Source organism: Sinohyriopsis cumingii, chromosome 18, assembly GCF_028554795.1.
Source record: "Sinohyriopsis cumingii isolate HCF-2022 chromosome 18, ASM2855479v2, whole genome shotgun sequence".
NCBI lineage: Eukaryota > Metazoa > Mollusca > Bivalvia > Unionida > Unionidae > Sinohyriopsis > Sinohyriopsis cumingii.
This window is the reverse complement of record NC_142978.1, coordinates 85,659,733-85,685,704: the sequence shown is the minus strand read 5'-3', so window position 1 is coordinate 85,685,704 and position 25,972 is coordinate 85,659,733. Positions and strand designations below refer to the sequence as shown.

Genomic DNA, 25,972 nt, shown 5'->3' with positions numbered 1-25,972 from the left:
CTTGAAATGCTTAATTTAAAACCATATTTTCCCCAACATGGCATTGTCATGAAATAGCTAACATAAATGTGCATCTTCTTTCTTTTTTAAGGGTGTCAAAGAGATTGAGGAGACCTGGAACAATATGAAATTCACAGTTGTGCCATATATGAAGGGAACATCAAACCGTGGATTCATCCTGGGTGCCGTGGATGAAATTCTACAGATCCTTGATGACAGTGCTATGAATATGCAGAGTATGTCAGCATCACGGTTTATTGGGCCCTTCCTCAACTCTGTACAGATGTGGGAAAAGAGCTTGTCTCATATTTCTGAAGTCCTTGATGTAAGTGCATGTCAGCTGAGTCAAACAAGTCAGGGTATTCTTTTCACTTTAAATATTAATGAAGGATAAGATTATATTAGACATAAATTTCATCATTTTATAATGTATCATTAAGTATAACGTGTCTACAGTATAATCTGTATGTCATGCTGGTTTTATGTTATGCGTTTAGGCTCGAAAAAACAGTAACAAAGAAAAAGTGAAAAACAACAAGCTTTGTAAAACTTAAGAAACAATTTATTTCCCTGGAAAAAATGATGTAAAAATAAGGAGAAGAATTTACGATTTTATGAATCAAATTAAAAAATAATCCAAGAATAATCCATGAATTAAATTTTAGAAGTCCTAGTAATTAAATGTTCTAACGAAATTTGAGTTTGAGTGCTGACGAAGGCAATGAAGTATGCTATAGCTAGTATTGTGCTCTTGTGTCTACAGTTCTTTGTTGATCCACAGACAATAATATTCCAGTGTTTGAATTCCGAATAAAATTTAAAGAAATGTATTTCTCCTGGAATTATGTATGAGCACTCAAATATTTTTAGGAAAAAGAATTCATCTTTTGGAATCCAAATAATTTGAATAAAAATTCAAATTTAACGCCAGTCACAGTAAAACACACACCTTGACATCAAGTGTTTTTAAGTCCAAACTGACTAAATTCTCTATAAACATCAGTGTTAATTATGACTACTGCGCAATTCTGGTAAAACCAGATTTTCGAAATTGAGGCTGTTACATCTAAAGTCACGTGTTTCCAGTATGACCTTGACAAAAACCATCATTTTACTCTTGGAATAAGATAAAAAACAGAAAGTTGTTTACTTGATTCACTTGTTTCCGAATCAAAGTCGGGAACTAGGTCAGCTTTAGGTGTTTACGACAAAACATTCAGGTCAAACTAATTTCTGAAAAGTATCAAATTTCAGTAAACAAAATTACATTACTGTAATGAAATAAAAATAAAAAGATTTTAAAACTTACAAACAATTAAATTAAATCAAATATACATAACACTGGTCATAATTTGGAATATAATCATGAAATTCTTGAATGTCCCTCACTATTGGTATTGAAAAACAATAAATTTACAATGTGTGTGTATATGAAAGACTTCACAAGCCTCCCATGGACAGGTACAGAAACAAACTTATTGTAATTTATTCACTGAAGAATTGATGGTATGTTTTCTAAATTTGATTATGATTAGGGCTTTTCTCTTTCATCCAGGTATGGATGGTGGTACAGAGAAAGTGGATGTACCTGGAAGGCATTTTTATTGGAGGTGACATTAGATCCCAGCTGCCAGAAGAAGCCAAGAAGTTTGACCAGATTGACAAGACCTTCAAAAAGGTAATTAAAACCTAGAAATTTTCCATTTTATGCTTTTCTGTATGTATCAGGAAGGTAAAAGGTAAAGATCCAGAAAAGGGATGTAGAATCATTAGGGCTCGTCATCGTGATGCATGATCCAGTAATCACCTTTTGCATCTGGCCATTAGTGCATCTGTCCATCCATTCAAACTTCTTGTAACTATGGTTTGCAACCCATGTTCATAAATTCATGTGATTAGGTAGGTGAACTGCGAAGACACATAAATATACAATTTATGTTTTATCTTTTCTGGTTCAGTTCTGGTGGAGTTATTGCCCTTTTCTATCATTAAAAAAAAAAAAGAAATTCAGTTCAGAAGATCCTTGTAACCTGAATAGCTCAGGATCTGTTCAACATATTTTGATACAATTTGATCTGTTCATTGACACAGAAGTGTGTGTTTTGTCTTATCAACACATGTTATGGCTCTTGACAGTTACTTTTGTATATTCAAAAGGTGTGTGTGATTTGGATTTTTAACACAGCTTTAAAAAATTTTCAGTCATATTGCTATGATGTCTGCAGTGTGGCAGTTTAAAGTGAAGTCTAACACTGGGGCATCATGCCGCAGACATGTAGCATGACGTCCCACCCAGTCACATTATCCTGACACAAGGCCAACCAGTCCTAACACTAACCTCTTAATGCTGTGTGCCAATTGAGGCAGCTGTTAGTACTATTTTTGTAAGTCTTTATTATGACACTGCCGGGGATCGAACCCATGACCTCCCGCATCCGAGGCGGACACTCTGACCACTAGGCCTATTCAAAAGGTATATTGATTCTAACTGAAATAACTCAAGATTCATTCTAGATATTCTGATTCAGATTAATATTGTCTCACTGACCTGGAGTTGTCTTTTATGGGTTTTCTTTTGCCTACTCCATTTTATACAGAGTTATGTTCCTTGTTGATAAACTGTGCATCTTGTTTCTTTGCCTACTCCATTTTATACAGAGTTATAATCCTTGTTGATATGCTATATATCTTGTATTGATAAATCCTTGAAGAAGGGTGGATTGCATGTATTCCATGTCATTATTTTGATGTGTCATGACTCTTGAATGCCCATCTTCTAGTTCTGATTTCCCAGTTTAATTACATTTTCTCAGTTTAAGTCTCTGTGTAAGAAATTGCAGTGAGCAGACCTGTTTGCAGTGACCGATTACTAATAGCTCTAGTTTACCTTCTGAATTTGCTGTAAAGCTGATGATGTTCACTCTCAAAACCATTCATCACAGAGTTCTTGCAATTTTTAGGCTTGGGGGATATTTCAATTGTGTACGCTACATTTACTGTTTTTATCACTATACTATTTGTTTTAGCTCATTATAAATATCATGTTTTGGCAGATAAGTGCATTGCTATGCCATTGTTTTCCTTTTGATCTTATATGAATGATTCTAGATAAAAGGCCAAAGAAGAAGTCTACACCTACCTATTCTACAGGCATCTTGCTTTGAACCTTGGATAAACATGCCAACATATTGCCAGTTTGTGAGGAGATATTAATCTCCTGAATTTTTGTCAATGAAATTGTTGATGATAATTGTTCAAGTTCCATCAAGACTTACATTTTATTTGTATTTCTTGTTCCAGATCATGACTGAGACACACAAAGTTCCTATTATTAAGATTGCATGTCATGCCCAGAATCGCCTGTCTGAATTGGATAGTCTGAGCGTGGGCTTGGAGAAATGTCAGAAATCTCTGAATGACTACCTTGACTCAAAAAGGAATGCTTTTCCACGATTCTTCTTTATCTCTGATGATGAGTTGCTCAGCATTCTTGGCAGCAGTGACCCAGAGTGTGTACAGGAACATATGATTAAGGTACTACTTCACAACATCATTTTCTCATACAAAAGTTTCATTTCAGCAGTGACCCAGTGTGTAGAGGAACCCATGTTTAAGGTGCTAACTGTCAACATTAATCTCTCATGAAAGAAGGCCTTATTTCAGCTGTGCCTCAGTGTGTGTATAGGAACACATGATTAATGTACTATGTCTAAAGATCAATTTCTCATATAAGAAGTCCTGATTTGTAAATGAAAGGAACTGCAATAAACTAAAGTGTAAATGATTTATGGATTGACTTTTAAGGATTGATACAATTATGGTACATTGGATTTTAAGATAGTAAGTTAATGTGAATTTATTTATTTTTGTGGGTATAAATTTTAATTTGGGATTTTGCAGAATGTTATAGATTTCTTGGTACTCTTAAAATCTTGGATTGAGAAAGGTTCATGTTCTTTCCCAAAATGTGTAATTATTTGTTGGGTCTTTCAGTTTGTGGTTTGTAGCTACCATCGAATCTGTGTAATCTGGTACCCCATGAAAATTGATATCACATAAAAAAATAGATAATATCTGCAGTGAATGAGTAGTTTAGAAATTGTCTTAAATAGTGTAGGCTTGTTTCTACTTGAAGCTAAAAGTGTAATCTGATCCAATTCCTGACACAGTCCACTTCATACTAGGAAAGAATATAGGTAAGTTTTTGGACTTAGTCTAGTAATCGATAGTAATCATAATTAAAACAAATGTACAAGTTAAGAACCACCAAAGTCATGAATCATATCAGGGCCAAAGAAAGTGAAGTTGGCTGTGATATTATATTGAAGTTGCCATCAATAATTAAAGGATTATAGCAATAATTGTAAATAAAATATTTCCCCATAGAATTGGGATCACTATCAGTCAGTGCAGCTAAATATATAATTTATGTTGCTCTAAAAGAAATACAGCATTGCCCAATCATTCACCTTTTGTTTTCATACAGATGTTTGACAACATTTCTGCACTGAGATTCCAAGCAGGTGCTAACAATGAGACTTTAGCAACAGCCATGATATCTGCGGAGGGTGAAGTAATGGACTTCAGCAGTCACATTCCTGCAGAGGGACGTGTAGAGGACTGGATGACAAATATTTTGGCAGAGATGAGGAAAACCAACAGACTCATCACCAAGGAAGCTGTATTCTACTATTGTGCCAATGGCCAGAACAGGTAATTTAACATTAACACAAGAATCTTGGTCTTTTTAAGATTGGTATGAAAAAATATTCTCTGATGGAAAATGCAATCAATGCATAATAAAATTAGATATTTGCAACATAGAATTCCCATGTTTACCTTGATTATATTGTAAATTCCTGTCTTCACTTTATTCAGTCTCATCGCCTTCATTCCCATCTCACTGCCCCTCTGAGTCTGCCAACTCCAGTGTAACATTGCTAACCAGATCCAAAAGTTTAACATATATATTCATAAACGGTGGAGGAAGAGTTTTCTGATCAAGGCAGTCTCTATTTTTCTTTATGCCTCTGTCTCTCTCTTCAATCAATAATGCCATTTCATTTGCCTGGTTATGGTTTGGGGAGGGGGGGAGAAAGAAAGTTATAGAAGAAATAAAAGAAAGCTTGACCTAGATTTGAACTATAGCTAGTGCTTCTTCTAATGGAATACCTTTGGTACCAGATTGATTTCTATATGAATACTTAATCCTTTATTATGTGTGCCCTCTTCAGAGTAGATTGGATGCTGCTATACCAGGGTATGGTGTGTCTTGCCGGGAACCAGGTCTGGTGGACATGGGAAGTGGAGGATGTCTTCAACAAAGTTAAAAAAGGAGTCAAAACAGCCCTCAAAGACTATGCCAAGAAGTTACACGGACAAATCAATGAGCTTGTAGTTAAGGTATGACCGCTTTAGTCCAGGTACTTGCACATTTGAAATTGTAATAAAAGCATTGAATATAAAGCTTTAAATATCATTGTGCATTTAGGAGCATCCTGCCCTAATGTGCAAGGAATGAAAATACATACTATCCAGTTTTCATTCTTTTTCTGTTTTTTTTTATGTTTTATTTCAAGTATGCTACTTTTAGTAAACTTTGATAAACTTGTAGTGTTATTGAAATTGTTAAAATAATTTAGTTATACTTTTCAATCATGTTTCATTGTAAAACATTTAAAACTCCCAGTGTTAGCAATTCTCAAAGAGAGTAATAATGTTAAAGCATCATTACTGGCTGTTTTGTATTCAATACTGTCATGTTACAGCAGAAATTGTATGATTATAATCTTCTCCATATTTACTTATAGATCAGATCTCCTATGAGTAAAAACGACCGCAAAAAGTTCAATACAGTTCTGATTATAGATGTCCATGCCAGGGATATTATTGATGCCTTTGTCAGGGACAGGTATGTATAACTAACAAATAATTATAGCAGAATAGTTGCAATGGCCGTAGCTGGTACAGGAAAGTAACATTTCCATTGGTCAGAATGTTACCACGTGATCAAAATGAATTGCGTTCATTTCTGTATGAGCTATAAGGAGAACTACTTTTCCACTTCTGTAAATAGAGTCACATGTACAGCATAAGATAAACACTGCCATTGAAGACAAAAATGAAGTAAGCATTAAAGGAAAACAACATTCTTACATTTTAAAAAAAATATAATTGAATAAATTTGGCTTCCATTGGTTGAAGGACTGGTATTATGATGACCTTATTATGATCAAGTAGGACAATCCCAAGTGCTATATATAGCTACGTAACAGAAAAACCCCAAACATGTATTACTACCCTTAATTAAGATTTCTATTTTTTAATGATGCAAGCAAAATAACATAATAATTGAAATTTCAATTATAAGAGTTTAACATTGTTTTTTCTGAGATTATCGTGGTATAAACTGTCAGTTGCCGACTCACACAGCTTACATAATGCCCTTCGGGCATTATTTGCTGTGTGAATCAGCAACTGACAGTTTATACCACGATAAACTCAGAAAAAAACGTTAAACTCTTACTTAATTGGAATCTCTAATTAATATTCAGTAGACATGTTCATTGAACTGTCCAAAAATATATACCTAAATTATTTTGTAGATATATCACAATTAGATCAGTATAAAAAGTAAAGTTATATGCAAGAATTTAACATATGTAGGGCTAGACAATTAAGAAATAAGTTTTTTACCTTTATTTGATTGATATTGTATGTAAACCATGTGATGCATGTCTATTGCATGTGTCTTTGGAACAAGGGATTTCTAAATGTAATATTTTTAACTTCTGCTGGTTAATTGCCTTTGCTATGTGAAAGAAGTAGAAGGATTGGATTATGCACAAATGAGAGGAAATAAACAAACAATTGACAAATCAATGAACTTTATGTACCACCATCCATTAGCTGTTGTTTATTACAAAATTCCAATGTGCCACTTGGTAAGCATGGTACTATTACATAATTTACCAGTTGTACGATTGGAATACCCACAAAGTTACATCTTGGAAATACTTTAATGGAGTGTTACAGCATAAAAAAGGTGAAATCAGGCGACAGTGGTGGAGAACTCAGTCACACACCAAAGCATGTTTAGCAATGTAGAACCATGTTAAAAGCATTATGATGCTCTTAGGGAATTATTTGCACAAGTTAGTGAGAGAAATATCTCTGATGAGTTCTTGTTTTGGAAAAAGGAACTTGAGAATGTTTCAGCCAAGAATAAGTCATCGCAGTCAAATTGCTCATAATGAATGCTATGAGAGAGTGTGGTGTACTAATGATGTCATTTGTTAAGTAAGGTAGAGCAGCAGCTCAGTAGCTATTGCATATCTGAGGTGTTTTCCAATTATTGGCAAAAAGTTTTAAACGTATTCTGATTGACATTGTATTGACTAAGATGGTGTGTTCTGCTCACCTTGATGATCAGGTATATGAACTGATTTCAATATATTGCATGTAAGAATTCAAATTCGAATAATGTTAAATATTTTTTGTTTATCCATGTTGCTTGCAATTTTCAGAATCAACCAATGATGTGTTTCTGAACTTTATTTCAACATTTTCTACTTTGTATATTCTTCCAGCAGTTCTAAAAATACTTCAGTTTTTTTAAAATGGTAGTTAACATACCTTGACAATACTAAAGTTCAGGTTTATTGTGAGCAGGTAAATGGATGTTGTTTTAAGTTGGAAACTTGACTTTTTGCAGATAGTGGTCATCACATGAGAAGCTCTTGTACAAATTGGTTCCATCTTTACATGTCATTGTGGGTAATTTTCTTCAAGGTAATTTGGATATGACTGGTCTGAGGTTCTAATTTGCAATATTTTTTTATTGATGGGGGGGATGAACTAGTGAAAGTATAGCAGTGAACCAAATTTACCCTGGATGCCCTGCAGTGGCTTACTCACAATGGCTTGAAACAATTTCTGGTTTGTACAGGAATTTATGCATTTGCCATCATTTGCTACAAAGTGAACCTTTAATTGAAAAAAAAAATGTATTTACCAGCTCAAAATAACTGAGCCCTCATGTTATAAAGGTTTGTAAGTACAATTGTTAATTTAATGAAGTACTTTTTCAGAAGACCGAAAGTGTTTACTATTATACCTTGTGAAATATACTTTTATAATGTGATTAAACATTTTTCAACAGAAAAATGTTGGTTTTGCAGGAAATGCTAGGCATGCTAATCTGATTGTGGTGATTTGTCTGTTCTAATACAAGTGATATTGAAAAATACTATCTCATCGGTTGAACATTTAAAGTACCAGGCAGTGAAATCCATACATATTTCTAGGAAACTTTGACATAACATTATATGAATTTGTGAAGCTTTGATTGTTATGGAGATGAATAGAAATGTTGTAAATCTTTGACATTTATGTGTACGGTAGTAGTTTCACTGATAGTTTTTTAAAACCCTGTTCCTTACAGTAAAAACACTAATATCCTGTCAGCCAGTGAATTCTATGTTGGCATACAATATATATATATATATATATATATATATATATATATATATATATATATATATATATATATACATACACAGATCTTTCTTATTTTTTTTTTCTTTCAGCATTATGGATGCAAAGGAGTTTGAATGGGAGAGCCAGCTTCGTTTCTATTGGATAAAAGAACCAGATGAGCTGATAGTCAGGCAGTGTACGGGAGAATTTGGCTATGGTTATGAGTACATGGGTCTTAATGGCAGATTGGTCATTACCCCACTCACTGACAGAATCTACCTCACTCTCTCCCAGGTAATTATACTGGCTTTGCACCTTAGGTTTGATTCCTGGTTCCAGCATGAACAAGTTTATGTTGCTGCCCATCATAGATTGGTGGTTTCTTCTAGGCTTTCTGGTTTCCTCCACATCAAGGACCGATGATGGCGAATATCAGAGCCATTTAGGTTACCTTGTTTTGACGACTTAAATTTGATGTAAAATAAAGAGTTTGCACTTTAAGCCAGAAAACAGGTAATGGAATGTTTACTCTTCCTTTATGGAAATCAAACTATTACTTAAATTTAAATACATTTGCAAAATTATACTGAATGACAAGTGAATAGATGTTTATTTATGCTCAGTTTTGAAGTTTTGTTTATTACCTTTGATATTTGAGTATAAATCTTTATTCCTATTGCTCAACATCATGCCTTGTTGCTGTGGTCATTAAAATATTATTAAAGATTTATGGGGAAAATTTTTAGTATTATCCTTAATGACAGGATACTGTGTTGTATAATATTTTAAAAGTTGTATAAACAGAGAACTCTACTGTCACTTAAGCACCTATCTGTCTGTCTTTCTGCCTACATGTATGTATCATCTGTTTATCATTCATTCTTCAGTATGTATTCATCTTTGTATCCTTCTGTCATTGTTTTGCTTGTCTGTTTTACTTTCTTTATGCCCAGTTTCTTATCAGTCAGTCAGTCAGTCAATTCATTTTGCTGTTTAGGCCCTGTCCATGAACCTTGGTGGTGCCCCAGCTGGTCCTGCAGGAACTGGGAAGACAGAAACAGTCAAAGACTTGGCTAAAGCTCTAGGACTTTTGTGTGTTGTTACCAACTGTGGTGAGGGCATGGACTTCAAGGTAGGTGTACAGTTTTATGATAAGTTTTTATATTTTAAAGTTTATGCTTTATGTGCAATAACGAGTGGAAATTTTCACCTAGATATATGTTAATATTTCCTGTAGTTAAATAAAGTGCATCTAGAGTTACAGTAGTAATATTTCAAACATTCAACAACCGCTCTTTCTTGTCCTCATTCATAATCAGTGGCTTACATATATATATTGTTTTACTTGTGCTATTAGTACTAGGAATAAATTGTATAGCATAGAAGTGTAGTTCTATTTACCGTTTGAATATGAAACACTAAATGAAATAAAGCACGGTAAGAGTTTCTGTTCTAGATTTCATGCTCATCATATGAATTGCATGAACCAATATGTCCAAGGTTTTGGACTTAATTCAGTTTTGATTAGAGCATTATCAAATTTATCTTCTCTGTATTGCAGTGTCCCATGTTTCAAACAATGAGATTTAGAAGAAGGGTAGATAAAGAGAATTACTTGCTTTCCCAAATGCAAATAACCTCTTGCTTAGTTCCTGTTTTGTTTGCTGAACAATTTTACACTTGTCCTATGTTACTTGTTTTACAAATATTAGGTTTTATATACCAAGTACTCAGTCTTCTTTAAAAGCTAGTTTGATTTGTTAACATCTGTGTTCTTTCCTAATTTCAGGCTGTGGGGAAGATTTACTCTGGTTTGTGCCAGTGTGGAGCCTGGGGTTGTTTCGATGAGTTCAACCGCATTGATGTGTCTGTGCTGTCAGTCATATCAACCCAGCTGAAAACCATACAGAATGCTCTCATCCTCAAGCTCAAGAGATTCCACGTGAGTAACAACTTTTCGTTTTCTGCCATGCAGTAAGTATGCAGGATACCTACTATAAATGCAGGGGATTCTGCATTAAGCAGTGAAAGATACACATAAGGTTTATGAATTCGTAACAAAACTTGAGAAATTATCAATTTTGGTTTTCATTGCACCAAAATATTAAGTGATGGTTCAATATTATAATATTATTTATTTCAACTTGCTGCAAAACATGCATTTTTAAACAAGTGAATACAATTTTTCATCTTCCTGAAGTTCAACAGCTTTGACATAATATATGTATGACTGCCCCTCATAAGCAGTTTCTGAGTGTATTCTAATCTTGATGTTTTTAACTGTACTCTGAGGGTTCCAGATACTTATTTGCTGTTGGAGAGAATCACTAAAAAATTTCAACAGGTAGCTTCCAAAAAGGAAAGATTGTATGGGAAATATAACAAAGTTAATGACAGTAAGTTTTATTTTTTGCAGTTTTTTATATCATGAATATATTTTTTTATCTCCAGTTTGAAGGACAGGAGATTGATCTTGACCTTCGTGTTGGTATCTTCATCACAATGAATCCTGGGTATGCCGGTAGGACAGAACTGCCAGAGTCAGTCAAGGCACTCTTTCGACCTGTGGTAGTAATTGTTCCAGACCTGGAGCAGATTTGTGAAATCATGTTGTTTTCAGAAGGTTTCCTTCTCGCTAAGGTAAGAATTATGTCATTAAATATTAAAATACTGTTACAAAAAACAAGTTTAAAAAAGAAAGTAAAGAGAGAAAAAGATAAATAAATATCAAATTTTATTTTAAACTTTATCTTCCTAATAACTTCTGAAATTAAACTATCCATTCAAGACTGAGGGCTGAAAGTAGCAAGTTTTCAGCATCTGGCACATGCTTATAGCTTTGTTGGAACTCTATGAAATGTCTTATCTCATAAGGAATGGAAATAATATAAGAAAGGTAAGAATTGATGAAGATGTTACCTTTACTGTATATATCAAATTCTTGACCCCACGGACACAGAAAAACTTTGCCAAAAGATCTTGAACCTGATATAATTTACAGTATTGTTTTTAGACTTCTTAAGCCCATTTATATTTTCCCCATTTGAAAATAATTGTAAAAGATATTATTAGTCCACAAGTACATTAACCCTTTAGAAATTGATGTGTATTTCTGTAAATTAATCCAACATTGATATATTGAATTATGAAATAAACACATGCAGCTAATTCATGCTGTATTATTAGAAATAAGAATGACTGCACCCATTTGAATGCCAGTTTTGCTTGTAAGGAGCAGTGTAGCTGTTTGTTTTTCTCTGAATAGGAAGGAGTTTTTTTATGACCTTCACATCATTTTTTTTAGTCTTTTCTTTATTTCTTCTGAGGTTAGTTTTAATTTTTATCTCTTTTTTTTTGACTTGATAGATTCTTGCAAAGAAAATGACAGTGTTGTACAAACTGGCTAGTGAGCAGCTATCAAAGCAGTACCACTATGACTTTGGTTTGCGGGCCCTCAAATCAGTATTGGTGATGGCTGGAGAACTGAAGCGTGGATCTGCTGAACTGCCTGAGGTGTGCCATTTTTCTGCATATTTCCTTATCATAAATGTTTCTTCTTCCTGTATTTTTAATCAATATACATGCTTTTTAATTTCTTATGCAGTAAAAAATATGGTTAATACAAACATTGATACAATAAATTTGGGTTAGATGAATGTGAACTGAATTAGCATGTTTGATAAAGCATTATGTATACAGTATTATATTGAAACAACAAAGGCATGGATTTTATTAATTTAGGAGTTTCTTTCCAGAGATATTTAAGACATTTTCATATAAATGTGCGAGAAATCTGCATGAGAAAATACACCTGACTGGTTGATGGGGCAGAAAAGATATTGGTACAATTATTAATTGCATTTTCAAACACTTTTCCAGTATGTTTTGGAGCAGACCTGAAATTCAAGTGCTTTTAAAGGCAGCTACTTGAATTCAAACACTTTTCAAGATCATGTGTAGCTTAAAATAGTATGACTTTGTTGAGTAGTTGTGATGTATGTATCGACCATTTGTAGGCGGACATGACAATGTGTCAAGGCAATATTTGCAAGTATGGAGTAGCTGAAACAAAATGATTCTAAAGCTTTTACATTCCTTGTCTTCCAGATGGAAGATACCTTGATTAATTTTAAAATGCTATTCTATATTTTTTATTATTTCCTCACCAGTGAAGTTTGGAGAAGATCTAACAATTTTCTCATTTGTTCATGTGTTCATTTAGTCATTCAATACCTTTTCAACATCTCAGACCATCTTTCAGCTTCACGTACAAAAATTGATATATAGATGCTTTTCAGGAAGAATAACATAGCCATGGCTAACTATGTCCCTGTGACTTGTTTTGCAAAGCATTCATGACTTTTGTTCATTCACTACAACCTCAGTATCTTAGAAAATTAGCATGTAGATACCTCTTGATGAAAATAACTGACTATACCAAAAAACGAGGTCAGTTTGATCCACCTTTCATGATTAAGTGACTCATGTATTTCAACTGATAGTTTGTTTTACTCTCAAATGTCTTAAACCCTGTTTCACCTACACTAATGAAAATTAGTATGTTGATAATGTTGATAACATCTTGATGAATGTAATTCAGCCAGAACTAGGTCATTGTAACCAGCCTATCACACTTGAGTGACTTTTGTATTTTCAGCAGCTTTTTCATTACACCATTGCTATCTTGGATCCTATTTCACAAACAGTCAGGAAATTGAATGTTTGATTAGATCTCAAAGAAATAACTTAAGCATACAAAATCTAGGTCATTGTGACCTAATTTTCATGCTAAATTTCATGAATTTTGATTAATTCATTGTTACACCATCATTATCTTGGACCATATTTCACCTACACTCATTAAATTGGTATGTGGATGTATCATAATGAGAGTAACTCAACCATATGAGTACTGTGTAAGTGTGAACGTATAATCCTGTTTGAGTGACTTTTATTTTTTGTTTTCTGTTCACTACAGCATCAATAATTTCAACCCTATTTTATATATGCTTATGGCAAATGCATTGCAGATGCATATCAAGGTGATTAGTCTTACCATATACAAACTAGGCCATGCTTGAGTGAGTTTTGAGTTAATAATTATCCATTTGTTTCACCTTCCGTATCTAGAATCCTTTTTTTAATCTTCATTCATGAAACTTGAAATGTGTAGCCATCTCAAGGAGAGTAACTTAACCTTACAAAAATTAGGCCACTGTAACCAAATTTTCACACTTGAGTTATTTTTATATTTTTATATTTTCAGCAACCTGTTCATTATGTGCTCAATATCTTGAATCCTATTTGACCCATTCATGAAAATTGGTGTGTGAATGATTTGCTAGGAGAGTAACTCATCAAATGAAAAGTTGGCCACTTTTATGTTGGATGAGTGAGTGAAAGTGCTCTGATGTCCTATGCGATGGGCATGCAAGAGGGAAAAGCACAAAAAGAGTGAAATGTCAACAATAGGAATGATTTAAAATACCTTTTGTTTAAACATGAAAGTCTCAGTAGGAAGTCAAACAGGTGGACAAATAAGACTGCCTACTGTGCAACTGTTGTAGATACTTGTATTCCTAGCTGCAATGCCCCAGGACCCCTCAGCCAGTGTTTTCTTCAAAACTAATTGAATCAGTAAAAGGTTTCAGAGTTCTTTCCCATTACTTAAATCTGATACTGTGTTGACTTTACACATCGCAATTAATGTTCTTCCAAAGCTTAGTTGGAGGTATTTATAGTCCTTGAAAAGTTCTTGAATTTCTTGATGAGGTGACTGTATGAACACTGTATTTATTTATGTTAGTCTTAAACTAGAATCAGTTATTTCAAGTAAAAATTTTATTAAGTCATTGATATATACAAATATCAATATAAGTGTCATTGAAAGTAGCAATTGTAATTTATCTTGCAGGATGTAGTATTAATGAGGGCTCTGCGTGATATGAACCTGCCCAAGTTTGTGTATGAAGATGTTCCACTTTTCCTGGGTCTTATTGGAGATCTCTTCCCTGGCCTGGACTGTCCTCGCGTCCGATATCCCAACTTCAATGACACAGTGGAGCAGGTGCTACAGGATAATGGCTACATCTTACTTCCAGTCCAGGTTAGGTCCTGCTTTACTTGAAATTCCTGCTGTTATGATTTGAAGTAACATAGTGCAGTCATAATGAAATAATCTGTAAAGCAAAAGCAAAAGGCATCAATAAAATGCTATTTCACACTTAAAAGTATCTATTAGAAAAGTCATTTTGAAAAGGCAGAATCAGTCTAGCAGAATTATCATGTTTACATTTGATATTCATCAGCCTTCCCATCCTGTCAGTTTTCAGATGTCATTACATAACCCAAAATTCATTTGTAATCATTGATTTTAAACTATACTGGTCAGTGAAGAAAAGAAGCTTATGGGATAGTCTGTTGTCCGTTGTCAGGTGTCTGTCATCCGACATCCGTTCATCTGCTTGCTCAAGTTTATTATCGCTACTCTTCTTAACTACTTAGAGGATTCCCATTAAACTTTACACACATAGTCATCCCATGGTCTAGTTGGTCCTGATTTAAAATGGTGCTGCTCACACGTCCAGTATGGCCACCACTGTGGTCAACTTGAAAATCTTGGTATCCTCACTTCTCCTGAAATGATGTTCATATCAACATGGGGTTTTCACAAAAGACTTATTATTATATCTGCTTTGTCCTAAATGAAAATTGCACCCATCAGAAATCCAGTATGGCCACCACAGCATCCATTTTGAAAATCTTGTTATCACCATGCTTCCGGAATGGAAGGTAATATCAACATGGAGTTTTCACTAAAAGACTTCTTATGATTTCTAGTTTTCACTAAAAGACTTCTTATGATTTCTAATTAGACTTATATGAAAGTGTTTCTAATCTGGGGTCCAATATGGCCAATACAATGGTGATAATGAAAATCTTGTTATCGCTACTCCTGCTTGGATGATCATATAACATGGGGTTTTAAATAAAAGACATAAAATGTCAGATTGGTTTTAAATAAAATCGATACTAACTAAAGTCCAGTATGGCTAATTCTACAGCCATCTTGAATATCTTCTTATCATGACTCCTTTTGAAGATCAGTGACATTGACATGTGGATTTTGCCAAAAGATGTGTTATGATGTCCAGTTGGTCTTAAATTAGCATGGTCCTGAACTTATTCAACATGCCAGAACAAAGTGTTCATCTTGAAAATCTTGTTATCAGTACTCCTCCTGAATGGGCTGTTTTATCACGATGAAGTTTTCACTAATAGATGTCTAATTGGTCCTAAATGAAAAAGGTGCCAATCTGGTGCCCAATATGGCCACCACAGCAACTCTTTATCACTACTTCTCTTGAACAGAAAGTCGTATTATCTTGGAGTCTTCACCAAAACACTGCTTAAGATTTCTACTAGATCCTTAATGAAAATTGTGCTGATCTCAGGTCTGATATGGGTGCCACAGTGGCCAGCTGGAAAATCTTGTTATTACTACTTCTCCTGAATGAATGATCATATCTTGGGGTTTTCACTTCTTATAATGTTTTTGTTGATTAAAAATGCTGTGATCTGACATCAAATGTATGGCTGTCTTAAAAATCTTGGTTTTGCTACTCCTCTTAAAAGGAAAGTCATTTAGACATGGGATTTTCATTAGAAGAGTCTTTATCCTATCTACTTGGTTATATATGAAAATTAATAGCCTTCAGTATGGTCACCATGGTGGCTATCTTGAAAATACTGTTACCTCTACTTGATAAATGGATGGCTATATAAACATGGGGTTTTCACCAGTAGACTTCTTATGATACCTAGTTGGACCTAAATGAAAATGGTGCCAATATGACATTAGTTATGTTCCCAACAGCAGCCAGTTTGAAAGTCTTGTTATTGCTGAAGAATATCAGAGATGGTTTCAAGAGTCAGGAATTAAAAGGAAGAAATGGTCTTGAATTCCTTTTTGCCCTGTAGAGCATTAGTCCTTTCAAGGGTCTCTTGTTGAAGTTACCTTGATAGTATATTCACTATGAATATTATGTCATGATAAGTAAGATGCCAGTAGGTTTGTTGACATTGTTTTCTGTCATCCTGGATTAAATTTATTTATCTAAGAAACCTCATACAAGTGTTTCCACTTAAATAATTACAATATTCTGTTGTGATCTGTGATAAAATGCATATCTGTTTATAAACTTCTTTTCCTATTAAGAACTATGGCACTGTTTGAACTTATTGTTTTAAACATTGCAGATTTAACAAACAAGAGATATGTCACTGAATTATATAGTATATATCACATCTGAGAAATTAGATCTTTGCTTTTTTCTACCTCCCAGGTTGACAAGGTGATACAGTTGTACGAGACAATGATGACACGTCATACCACCATGGTGGTTGGTCCAACTGGTGGTGGAAAGTCTGTGGTCATCAATACCCTGGCACAATCACAGACCAGGTTTGTGTTGTCATTACTAGCCAGCTGTTGTTTACATATTTAGGTATCACTGAATATAAACAAATGAAAGTAAAAGGAAGAAAATGTGTGCTTGACAATATCATCTGGAAGGTAGTGAGGATAGATTTAGTCAACTGTTGCAGGGTTGTGAGGATAGATTTAGTCAACTGTTGCAGGGTTGTGATGATAGATTTAGTCTACTGTTCTACTGTACAGTTGTGAGGTGAGGATAGATTTAGTCTACTGTTGCAGGGTTGTGAGGATAGATTTAGTCTACTGTTGCAGGTCATGTTGATAGATTTAGTCTACTGTTGCAGGGTTATGTTGATAGATTTAGTCTACTGTTGCAGGGTTATGTTCATAGATTTAGTCTACTGTTGCAGGGTTGTGAGGATAGATTTAGTCTACTGTTGCAGGGTTATGTTGATAGATTTAGTCTACTGTTGCAGGGTTGTGAGGATAGATTTAGTTTACTGTTGCAGGGTTATGTTGATAGATTTAGTCACTGTTGCAGGGTTGTGAGGATAGATTTAGTCTACTGTTGCAGGGTTGTGAGGATATATTTAGTCTACTGTTGCAGGGTTGTGAGAATATATTTAGTCTACTGTTGCAGGGTTGTGAGGATAGATTTAGTCTACTGTTGCAGGGTTGTGAGGATGTATTTAGTCTACTGTTGCAGGGTTGTGAGGATATATTTAGTCTACTATTGCAGGGTTGTGAGGATATATTTAGTCTACTGTTGCAGGGTTATGTTGATAGTTTTAGTCACTGTTGCAGGGTTGTGAGGATAGATTTAGTCTACTGTTGCAGGGTTGTGAGGATGTATTTAGTCTACTGTTGCAGCGTTGTGAAGATAGATTTAGTCTACTGTTGCAGGGTTGTGAGGATAGATTTAGTTTACTGTTGCAGGGTTATGTTGATAGATTTAGTCACTGTTGCAGGGTTGTGAGGATAGATTTAGTCTACTGTTGCAGGGTTGTGAGGATATATTTAGTCTACTGTTGCAGGGTTGTGAGAATATATTTAGTCTACTGTTGCAGGGTTGTGAGGATAGATTTAGTCTACTGTTGCAGGGTTGTGAGGATATATTTAGTCTACTGTTGCAGGGTTGGGAGGATAGATTTAGTCACTGTTGCAGGGTTATGTTGATAGTTTTAGTCACTGTTGCAGGGTTGTGAGGATAGATTTAGTCTACTGTTGCAGGGTTGTGAGGATGTATTTAGTCTACTGTTGCAGCGTTGTGAGGATAGATTTAGTCTACTGTTGCAGGGTTGTGAGGATGTATTTAGTCTACTGTTGCAGGGTTGTGAGGATATATTTAGTCTACTGTTGCAGGGTTGTGAGGATATATTTAGTCTACTATTGCAGGGTTGTGAGGATATATTTAGTCTACTGTTGCAGGGTTATGTTGATAGTTTTAGTCACTGTTGCAGGGTTGTGAGGATAGATTTAGTCTACTGTTGCAGGGTTATGTTGATAGATTTAGTCACTGTTGCAGGGTTATGCTGATAGATTTAGTCTACTGATGCAAGGTTGTGAGGATAGATTTAGTCTATTGTTGCAGGGTTATGTTGATAGATTTAGTCACTGTTGCAGGGTTGTGAGGATAGATTTAGTCACTGTTGCAGGGTTATGTTGATAGATTTAGTCTACTGATGCAAGGTTGTGAGGATAGATTTAGTCTACTGTTGCAGGGTTATGTTGATAGTTTTAGTCACCGTTGCAGGGTTGTGAGGATAGATTTAGTCTACTGATGCAAGGTTGTGAGGATAGATTTAGTCTACTGTTGCAGGGTTGTGAGGATGTATTTAGTCTACTGTTGCAGGGTTGTGAGGATAGATTTAGTCTACTGTTGCAGGGTTATGTTGATAGATTTAGTCTACTGTTGCAGGGTTGTGAGGATGTATTTAGTCTACTGTTGCAGGGTTGTGAGGATAGATTTAGTCTACTGTTGCAGGGTTATGTTGATAGATTTAGTCTACTGATGCAAGGTTGTGAGGATAGATTTAGTCTACTGTTGCAGGGTTGTGAGGATGTATTTAGTCTACTGTTGCAGGGTTGTGAGGATAGATTTAGTCTACTGTTGCAGGGTTATGTTGATAGATTTAGTCACTGTTGCAGGGTTATGTTGATAGATTTAGTCTACTGATGCAAGGTTGTGAGGATAGATTTAGTCTACTGTTGCAGGGTTATGTTGATAGATTTAGTCTACTTTTGCAGGGTTGTGAGGATAGATTTAGTCTCCTGTTGCAGGGTTATGTTGATAGATTTAATCTACTGATGCAAGGTTGTGAGGATAGATTTAGTCTACTGTTGCAGAGTTATATTGATAGATTTAGTCTGCTGTTGCAGGGTTGTGAGGATAGATTTAGTCTACTATTTCAGAGTTGTGAGGATAGATTTAATCTATTGTTGAGAAGATTTTGAAAATGTGCATGTTGATACTGACATATTATATGCATCATAGAGATTCAAAACTTCTGGTTAAGTTTCAAGAAAATGAAATTAATATTTTATGAGTAACAATACAAAGTTGAATTTTTTTAATTTAATCTGTACTCTTTCAAAACCTTCAGTACCTTCTCAGCGTAAATATGATTTCGAAGCACATCAATGGGTGAAAAGACTGACTTCATTAGTTTCTGTTTACAGCATCCAGTAAAGCAAAGTCTGTCTATTCTACATCCCTGTGTCTGCAGTGAGGTTGGGGGGTGGGGGGCAGGTATCAGTAAAAAGCATCAACTTAATCATTTATTATTTGGGAGGAGTCTGTTTCATGCATAAAGCTTGGAATATATATCAGTGTTTGAAGAGGCATATAAAGGCTACTTGTAACTAGGACAAATATTATTTTTGATCTGTCTTTTTGTGCATCACTATAAAAATCTGTCAAATTAGAAATCTTGATTTAGTAATTTCTCACTTGATTTTATATCATAGTTGATTTTTGCAACATGTGGCACATGTTTCAGATTGGGAATACCTACCAAGCTGTTTGTTATCAATCCAAAGGACAGAAGTGTTATAGAACTGTATGGAATTCTGGATCCTGTAACTCGTGACTGGACAGATGGTTTGTTGTCAAACATTTTCCGTGATATGAACAAACCTACAGACAAAAATGAGAGGAAGTACATTGTGTATGATGGGGATGTAGATGCATTGTGGGTAGAAAACATGAACTCTGTGATGGATGACAATAAACTGCTTACCCTTGCTAATGGAGAGAGAATTAGGCTTCAGAAGCACTGTGCCATGTTGTTTGAGGTTTGTAAACTGTATATAATTATATCTATTTGTCAAGCCACCTTGGCAGATGCTGGACTTAGTGGTCACTTTGGCATATGTCTGTATTTCTCTGTCCATCCATCTGTCTTTATGTCCATCCATCTGGCCACACTCTAGCTGAAAGTTGGTATTAAAATTTATTATGCGGTCAGATTATTAGGTACTGTTTACTTTACTCAGACTCATATGACATGGTATATGGATACATCTGGAAGTACACAGCAAGTTATCAAAAAGCTCAGGAACAGTCTTGGAATGCTGACTGTAGTTAGCTTCTAGTTTTTGTAGATACCAACAATTCAAATAAGTTTATAATTTAGTTACTCTTTCAATTGAAAACCCTATGTGATACACACATCATCATTCTGTGCTCTGTATTTTCAGTCATCTTTCAGATATGTACATGACAGATAAATGACTTTAGCAAAATGAGTTTATTATGAACACATTAAACTTTGCAAGATCACAAAAATTAATGTGTACTTGCCATTTGTTTTGTTTTTGTTTTATCCTTGAGTTGAGGGTGCAAAGCTAGCATAATTTCTTTTTGTAGGTGTTTGATCTTCAGTATGCCTCCCCAGCCACTGTATCCAGATGTGGTATGGTGTATGTAGACCCAAAGAATCTGGGTTATAAACCCTTCTGGGAGAAGTGGGTCAACACCCGGCAGAGCAAGAGTGAGCGAGATGATTTACATCGTTTGTATGAGAAGTATGTACCAACATTGATCGATATGGTAGTTGAGGGCATTTTAGATGGCCGACAGGGAGAAAAGATGAAGACTATTTTACCCCTGACAAACCTAAATATGGTATGTAGAAGTTTTCAGCCAACTTGTCACACATTACTCAGCTATACACTTGAAGGATTGAACATATTTATCTCGTGTATTATTAGAAGAGCTACACAGTATTATACATGATAAATCAATGAATACTCCTAGTATAAATTTACTGTCATATTAAACATGATCACATAATGAACAGTCCTAATACCAAAGTATTATCATATTTTACATGATCAGTCAAAACGTCCTAATATCACAGTACTAACATATTATATATGATTGGTAAAATCATATCAAAGTACTCGTTATAGATGATCACTCAGTGAACAGTCCTAATATCAAAGTACTGTTATAGATGATCACTTGGTGAACAGTCCTAATATCAAAGTACTCATTATACATGATCACTCAGTGAACAGTCCTAATATCAAAGTACTGTTATAGATGATCACTTGGTGAACAGTCCTAATATCAAAGTACTCATTATACATGATCACTCAGTGAACAGTCCTAATATCAAAGTACATGTTATAGATGATCACTCGGTGAACAGTCCTAATATCAAAGTACTCGACTCGTTATAGATGATCACTCAGTGAACAGTCCTAATATGAAAGTACTCATTATAGATGATCACTCAGTGAACAGTCCTAATATCAAAGTACTAACATATAATATGATCAGTCAAAAAACAGTTCTAATATCAAAGTACTCGTTATAGATGATCACTCATTGAACAGTCCTAATATCAAAGTACTAACTTCGAGAGATATACTCAGTGTGTATAAATAAATAACAAAGAGTCATTTTAAAATATATAACGATCTTATTTTTATGTTTTAAAAGATTATTATTTGATACTGTTGATGAAATTAATGCTATGATACATCACTCTTCAATACTGTAAATGTCTTAGTACCTCCTTTATATTCTTAATTACTGGTAAATGGGGTAGTGTCCTAAAATTTCTGACATGTTTATTATATCTTTTCCTATTGATTTAGGATTTTGATTTTCTTCTTAGGCAAACCTGCCTTTGAAGATAAATTGAAATTTATAACACTGGTCAACAGTGAAATCATTACTGACTTGAAAAGGCCCTAATCTGTAGTATTTTGGTGTGCCGAACACGAATATAACCGTGAAAAATTTGTATTGGCTCTCGTTTTGAAGATATTCATATACCTCATTTTCTATGTTTCACTGTGTAAATTTCTCCAGTAGGACTGCAGCAACATCCGGAATAATGATGTAACATTGCATAATACCATCATGCTCACATCATCCACAGTTGATTGCATCATTTTCTGATGCAATGCAATACTAATGCCATGCGGCTGCTGAAGTAAGTTGACGTCAGCAGTGTACTATACATGTGTAGGCCTATTATACTAATGCCAGGCGGCTGCTGAAGCTGACGTAAGCAGTGTACTATATAAAGCCCAATCAGATAGGTTCAGCATTTAAAATATTTTAGACGTTGTGCGAGACAGTTCAAGCTACTGTTACATAAAACTTATTATTTTATCCATTTACGTACAATAAAGAACAGTAATGCCTCGAAAGTGTTAATACCGCGGACAATTTTTGCTATATTTGTGGGGAAGTGACATTTGCCAACCAGAAGAAAAGTATCAATTCTCAAGTGAAGAAGGCATATCATCTTTACTTCGGATGCAAGGTTGGTGACCAAGACAAGCCTTGGGCTCCGCATATATGCTGTGCTACATGTACAACACAGCTTTCACAGTGGTTGAATTGCAAAAGGTCATCAATGCCGTTTGCAGTCCCAATGGTGTGGAGAGAGCCAAGCAACCACCTAAATGACTGTTACTTCTGCTTGGTTCCTCCTCTTTCCGGCGGAATAACGAAGCGAAAGAAGTCGAGAATAGTCTACCCAAACATTCCGTCTGCATTGAGACCAGTTCCACATGGTGAGGGACTTCCTATTCCAGAACCTCCAGCAGAATATTCTCTTGATTCATCTGACGAAGACAAAGGTGAGTCGACCTGTTCTTCTCCTGGTCCATCAGCATGCAGTGATCCAGATTTTCACTGTGGTGCATCATTAACCCCACACAGAATAACACAGGAAGAACTAAATGACCTGATTCGTGATTTGGACTTATCAAAGAACAAGGCAGAATTGCTAGGATCAAGACTCCAACAATGGAATCTTCTAGAAGAAGATGTCACAATTACTGCATATCGAAAGCGCCACCAGCAATTGGAGCCTTTCTTCAGAAAGGAAAGTAATCTGATATTCTGTTCCGATATTGAGGGCCTCATGAATGCTTTAAAAATCACTCATGACCCACAAGAATGGAGACTATTTGTGGACTCTTCGAAACTGAGTCTCAAGGCTGTGCTTTTGCACAATGGAAACATTCTTCCATCTATTCCAGTAGCGTATGCTGTCCACATGAAAGAGACATACGATAACTTAAGGCAGCTACTGAATTCCATTGAGTATAACAAGTACAGCTGGCACCTCTGTGGTGATTTGAAGGTAGTTGCCCTTTTAATGGGACTGCAGCAAGGATATACAAAATACATGTGTTTCTTATGCGAGTGGGATAGCCGAGCAAGGGAAATGCACTACATGAGGAAGGAATGGACTCACGGGCAGAATGTAGCCATTGGAGAGAAGAATATCCAACACCCAGCTCTGGTTGAGGCTCAGAAAATCTTGCTACCACCCCTTCACATCAAACTAGGTTTGATGAAGAACTTCGTGAAAGCCATTGACCGGACTTTGCCAGCATTCCGATACCTGCATGAAAAATTCCCTCGACTCAGCGAAGCAAAGATTAAAGAGGGAGTTTTTGTGGGTCCTCAGATTCGAGAGCTTTTCAAAGATGACCGGTTCAACAACTTGCTGGAAGGTGACGCGAAACAAGCATGGAATGCTTTTCGCCTAGTTTCTACAAACTTCCTCGGAAATGTTAGGGCAGAAAACTATAAGGAACTAGTAGAAGACATGTTGATGAAGTATAAGAAACTTGGCTGCAATATATCTCTAAAGATTCACTTCCTTCATTCCCATTTGGATTTCTTTCCTAGCAACTGTGGTATTGTTAGTGATGAACACGGCGAACGTTTTCATCAAGATATCGCAACAATGGAACAAAGATGCCAGGGAAAATGGTCCACTACAATGCTGGCTGACTACTGCTGGACACTCCTCAGAGATGCTCCCGAACAGCTGTACAAGAGACAGGCGAAGAAATCTAAGATGTAGTCAATGACTTGATTTTTTATAGGTAGGCTATTACAGTTGACCTTTTACTATTGAAATGCATTTCGTTATGTAAACATTAATTTCTTGCAGATTACAAAAAAACTAGAGCCAATTTTGCAATTTGACTGTCATATTCGTGTTCAGCACATAAAAATTGATAAGAATTGACTAATTTTATTTCAGTAACATGACTTTTGTAAAAATTTGTTGTCCAGTGTAATGTGATGCTGAGGCAAAATAATTACACTCTAACATAAAGCATGTTTCAGATAAGTTCAAGTTGATCTATTCAGAAATGATATTTCAAGACTGTCAGATTTATCAATGTTCAATTTGCAGGTAACACAACTAGCCTACACGCTTGATGCCCTGTTGGAGAAAGAACTGAGTGATCCAGCAGAATTGGAAGCCTTGTTCCAAGAAGCTCTAACCTGGTCCATTGGTGCTTGTCTTCTCGAGGATGGTCGCATCAAGTTTGATGCTCAGGTGAAATATTTGGCCTCCATGCAGAATGTGTCAGATGATGACAAGACTTTTGCTAAAGCTGGTGAGATACCGACAGCACAACCAACTCTTTATGAATATTTCTGGAACATAGAAGAGGCAAAATGGGTGCCGTGGATAAAGCTTATTCCAAAATATGTGCATAAGCCAGAGATGAAATATAACCAGATTCTTGTGCCCACTGTAGATACAGTGAGAGCAACATGGCTTTTGACAATGATGGTACGCATTAAGCGCCCAGTTGTGCTTATTGGAGAGACTGGTACCTCCAAGACAGCCACTATTGCCAATTTCCTGCGTACACTGGACTCAGAAAGTCATGTAAGTGGAATTAAATAAAAAAAACTTTCATCTTTATAGAATTGAGCAATGCTCAAAAACTTTTTTGTACATGCGACTTCCATTGTAGTTTTCAAACATAAGTGTTTTACATGAATTTGCTTTAGCACCCATAAACTTGTTCTTAAAGTTATCAATGAGGCTTAGGAATACAGTATTTGCCAGCAAAAATAGAGCTGTAAAAAAATGAAAATAGAGTTGAAATGGAGTATTAAAAAAATTAACATTTATCAACCACATGACCATAATATTGTGTGTGATATTTTATGTATATAATAGTTCTCTTGCAGTGTCATGTTTTAAATGAGGGTGAACCACTGCACCATGCATGACATATTTGTAAGTTGCCATTTATGAAAATGACCAACCATCTTGTATATATCATCCTGGAAAAGTATGGTTAATTTGGAGACCTTATTTCTGTATTTCTTCAAGAAAAGCTAGTTTGAGTTACTTCTTTATATAGTTCAGAAGTTAAAATCACACAAGCATGTCATAGATAATTCTTGGTTTGATTAAACTGGGTTTGCTTTGCAGCTGTTGCTCAACATGAACTTCTCCAGCCGAACTTCCTCACTTGATGTACAGCGGAATTTGGAAGCCAATGTTGAGAAGAGGACCAAGGACACATATGGCCCACCTCCAGGCAGAAGGCTTCTGATCTTCATTGATGACATGAACATGCCACAGGTTTGTCATGCATAATCATATTTCTGGATGGGGGAAGGGGGTGAATTTTGTTTTCATTGCTGGGTTATTTTTTAGATTTTGTAAAATTGCTCAACATTAACTAGCTTTGTCACATAATGCTGACTGGACCTAATATTTACTTTTTTTGACTAGATTGTGATAAAATGGTGGATTTTTAAAA

General features: G+C 35.2%; 1 protein-coding gene across 2 annotated transcripts in view; it reads left to right on the top strand.

Moving 5' to 3' along the window:
* Window positions 1–25,972, top strand: part of LOC149777211 (dynein axonemal heavy chain 10-like) — a 135,589-nt gene that overhangs the window by 59,768 nt on the left and 49,849 nt on the right. For both annotated transcript variants that reach the window (XM_089941919.1, XM_089941918.1), the window contains 17 exons: window positions 92–325; window positions 1,556–1,678; window positions 3,301–3,534; window positions 4,487–4,713; window positions 5,235–5,403; window positions 5,811–5,911; window positions 8,589–8,772; window positions 9,476–9,610; window positions 10,268–10,420; window positions 10,930–11,118; window positions 11,845–11,991; window positions 14,393–14,584; window positions 16,824–16,942; window positions 19,915–20,209; window positions 20,784–21,041; window positions 24,598–25,083; window positions 25,639–25,791. In XM_089941919.1, the coding sequence (XP_089798045.1) occupies window positions 92–325; window positions 1,556–1,678; window positions 3,301–3,534; window positions 4,487–4,713; window positions 5,235–5,403; window positions 5,811–5,911; window positions 8,589–8,772; window positions 9,476–9,610; window positions 10,268–10,420; window positions 10,930–11,118; window positions 11,845–11,991; window positions 14,393–14,584; window positions 16,824–16,942; window positions 19,915–20,209; window positions 20,784–21,041; window positions 24,598–25,083; window positions 25,639–25,791 (3,399 nt within the window). The remainder of the gene's footprint in view (window positions 1–91; window positions 326–1,555; window positions 1,679–3,300; window positions 3,535–4,486; window positions 4,714–5,234; window positions 5,404–5,810; window positions 5,912–8,588; window positions 8,773–9,475; window positions 9,611–10,267; window positions 10,421–10,929; window positions 11,119–11,844; window positions 11,992–14,392; window positions 14,585–16,823; window positions 16,943–19,914; window positions 20,210–20,783; window positions 21,042–24,597; window positions 25,084–25,638; window positions 25,792–25,972) is intronic.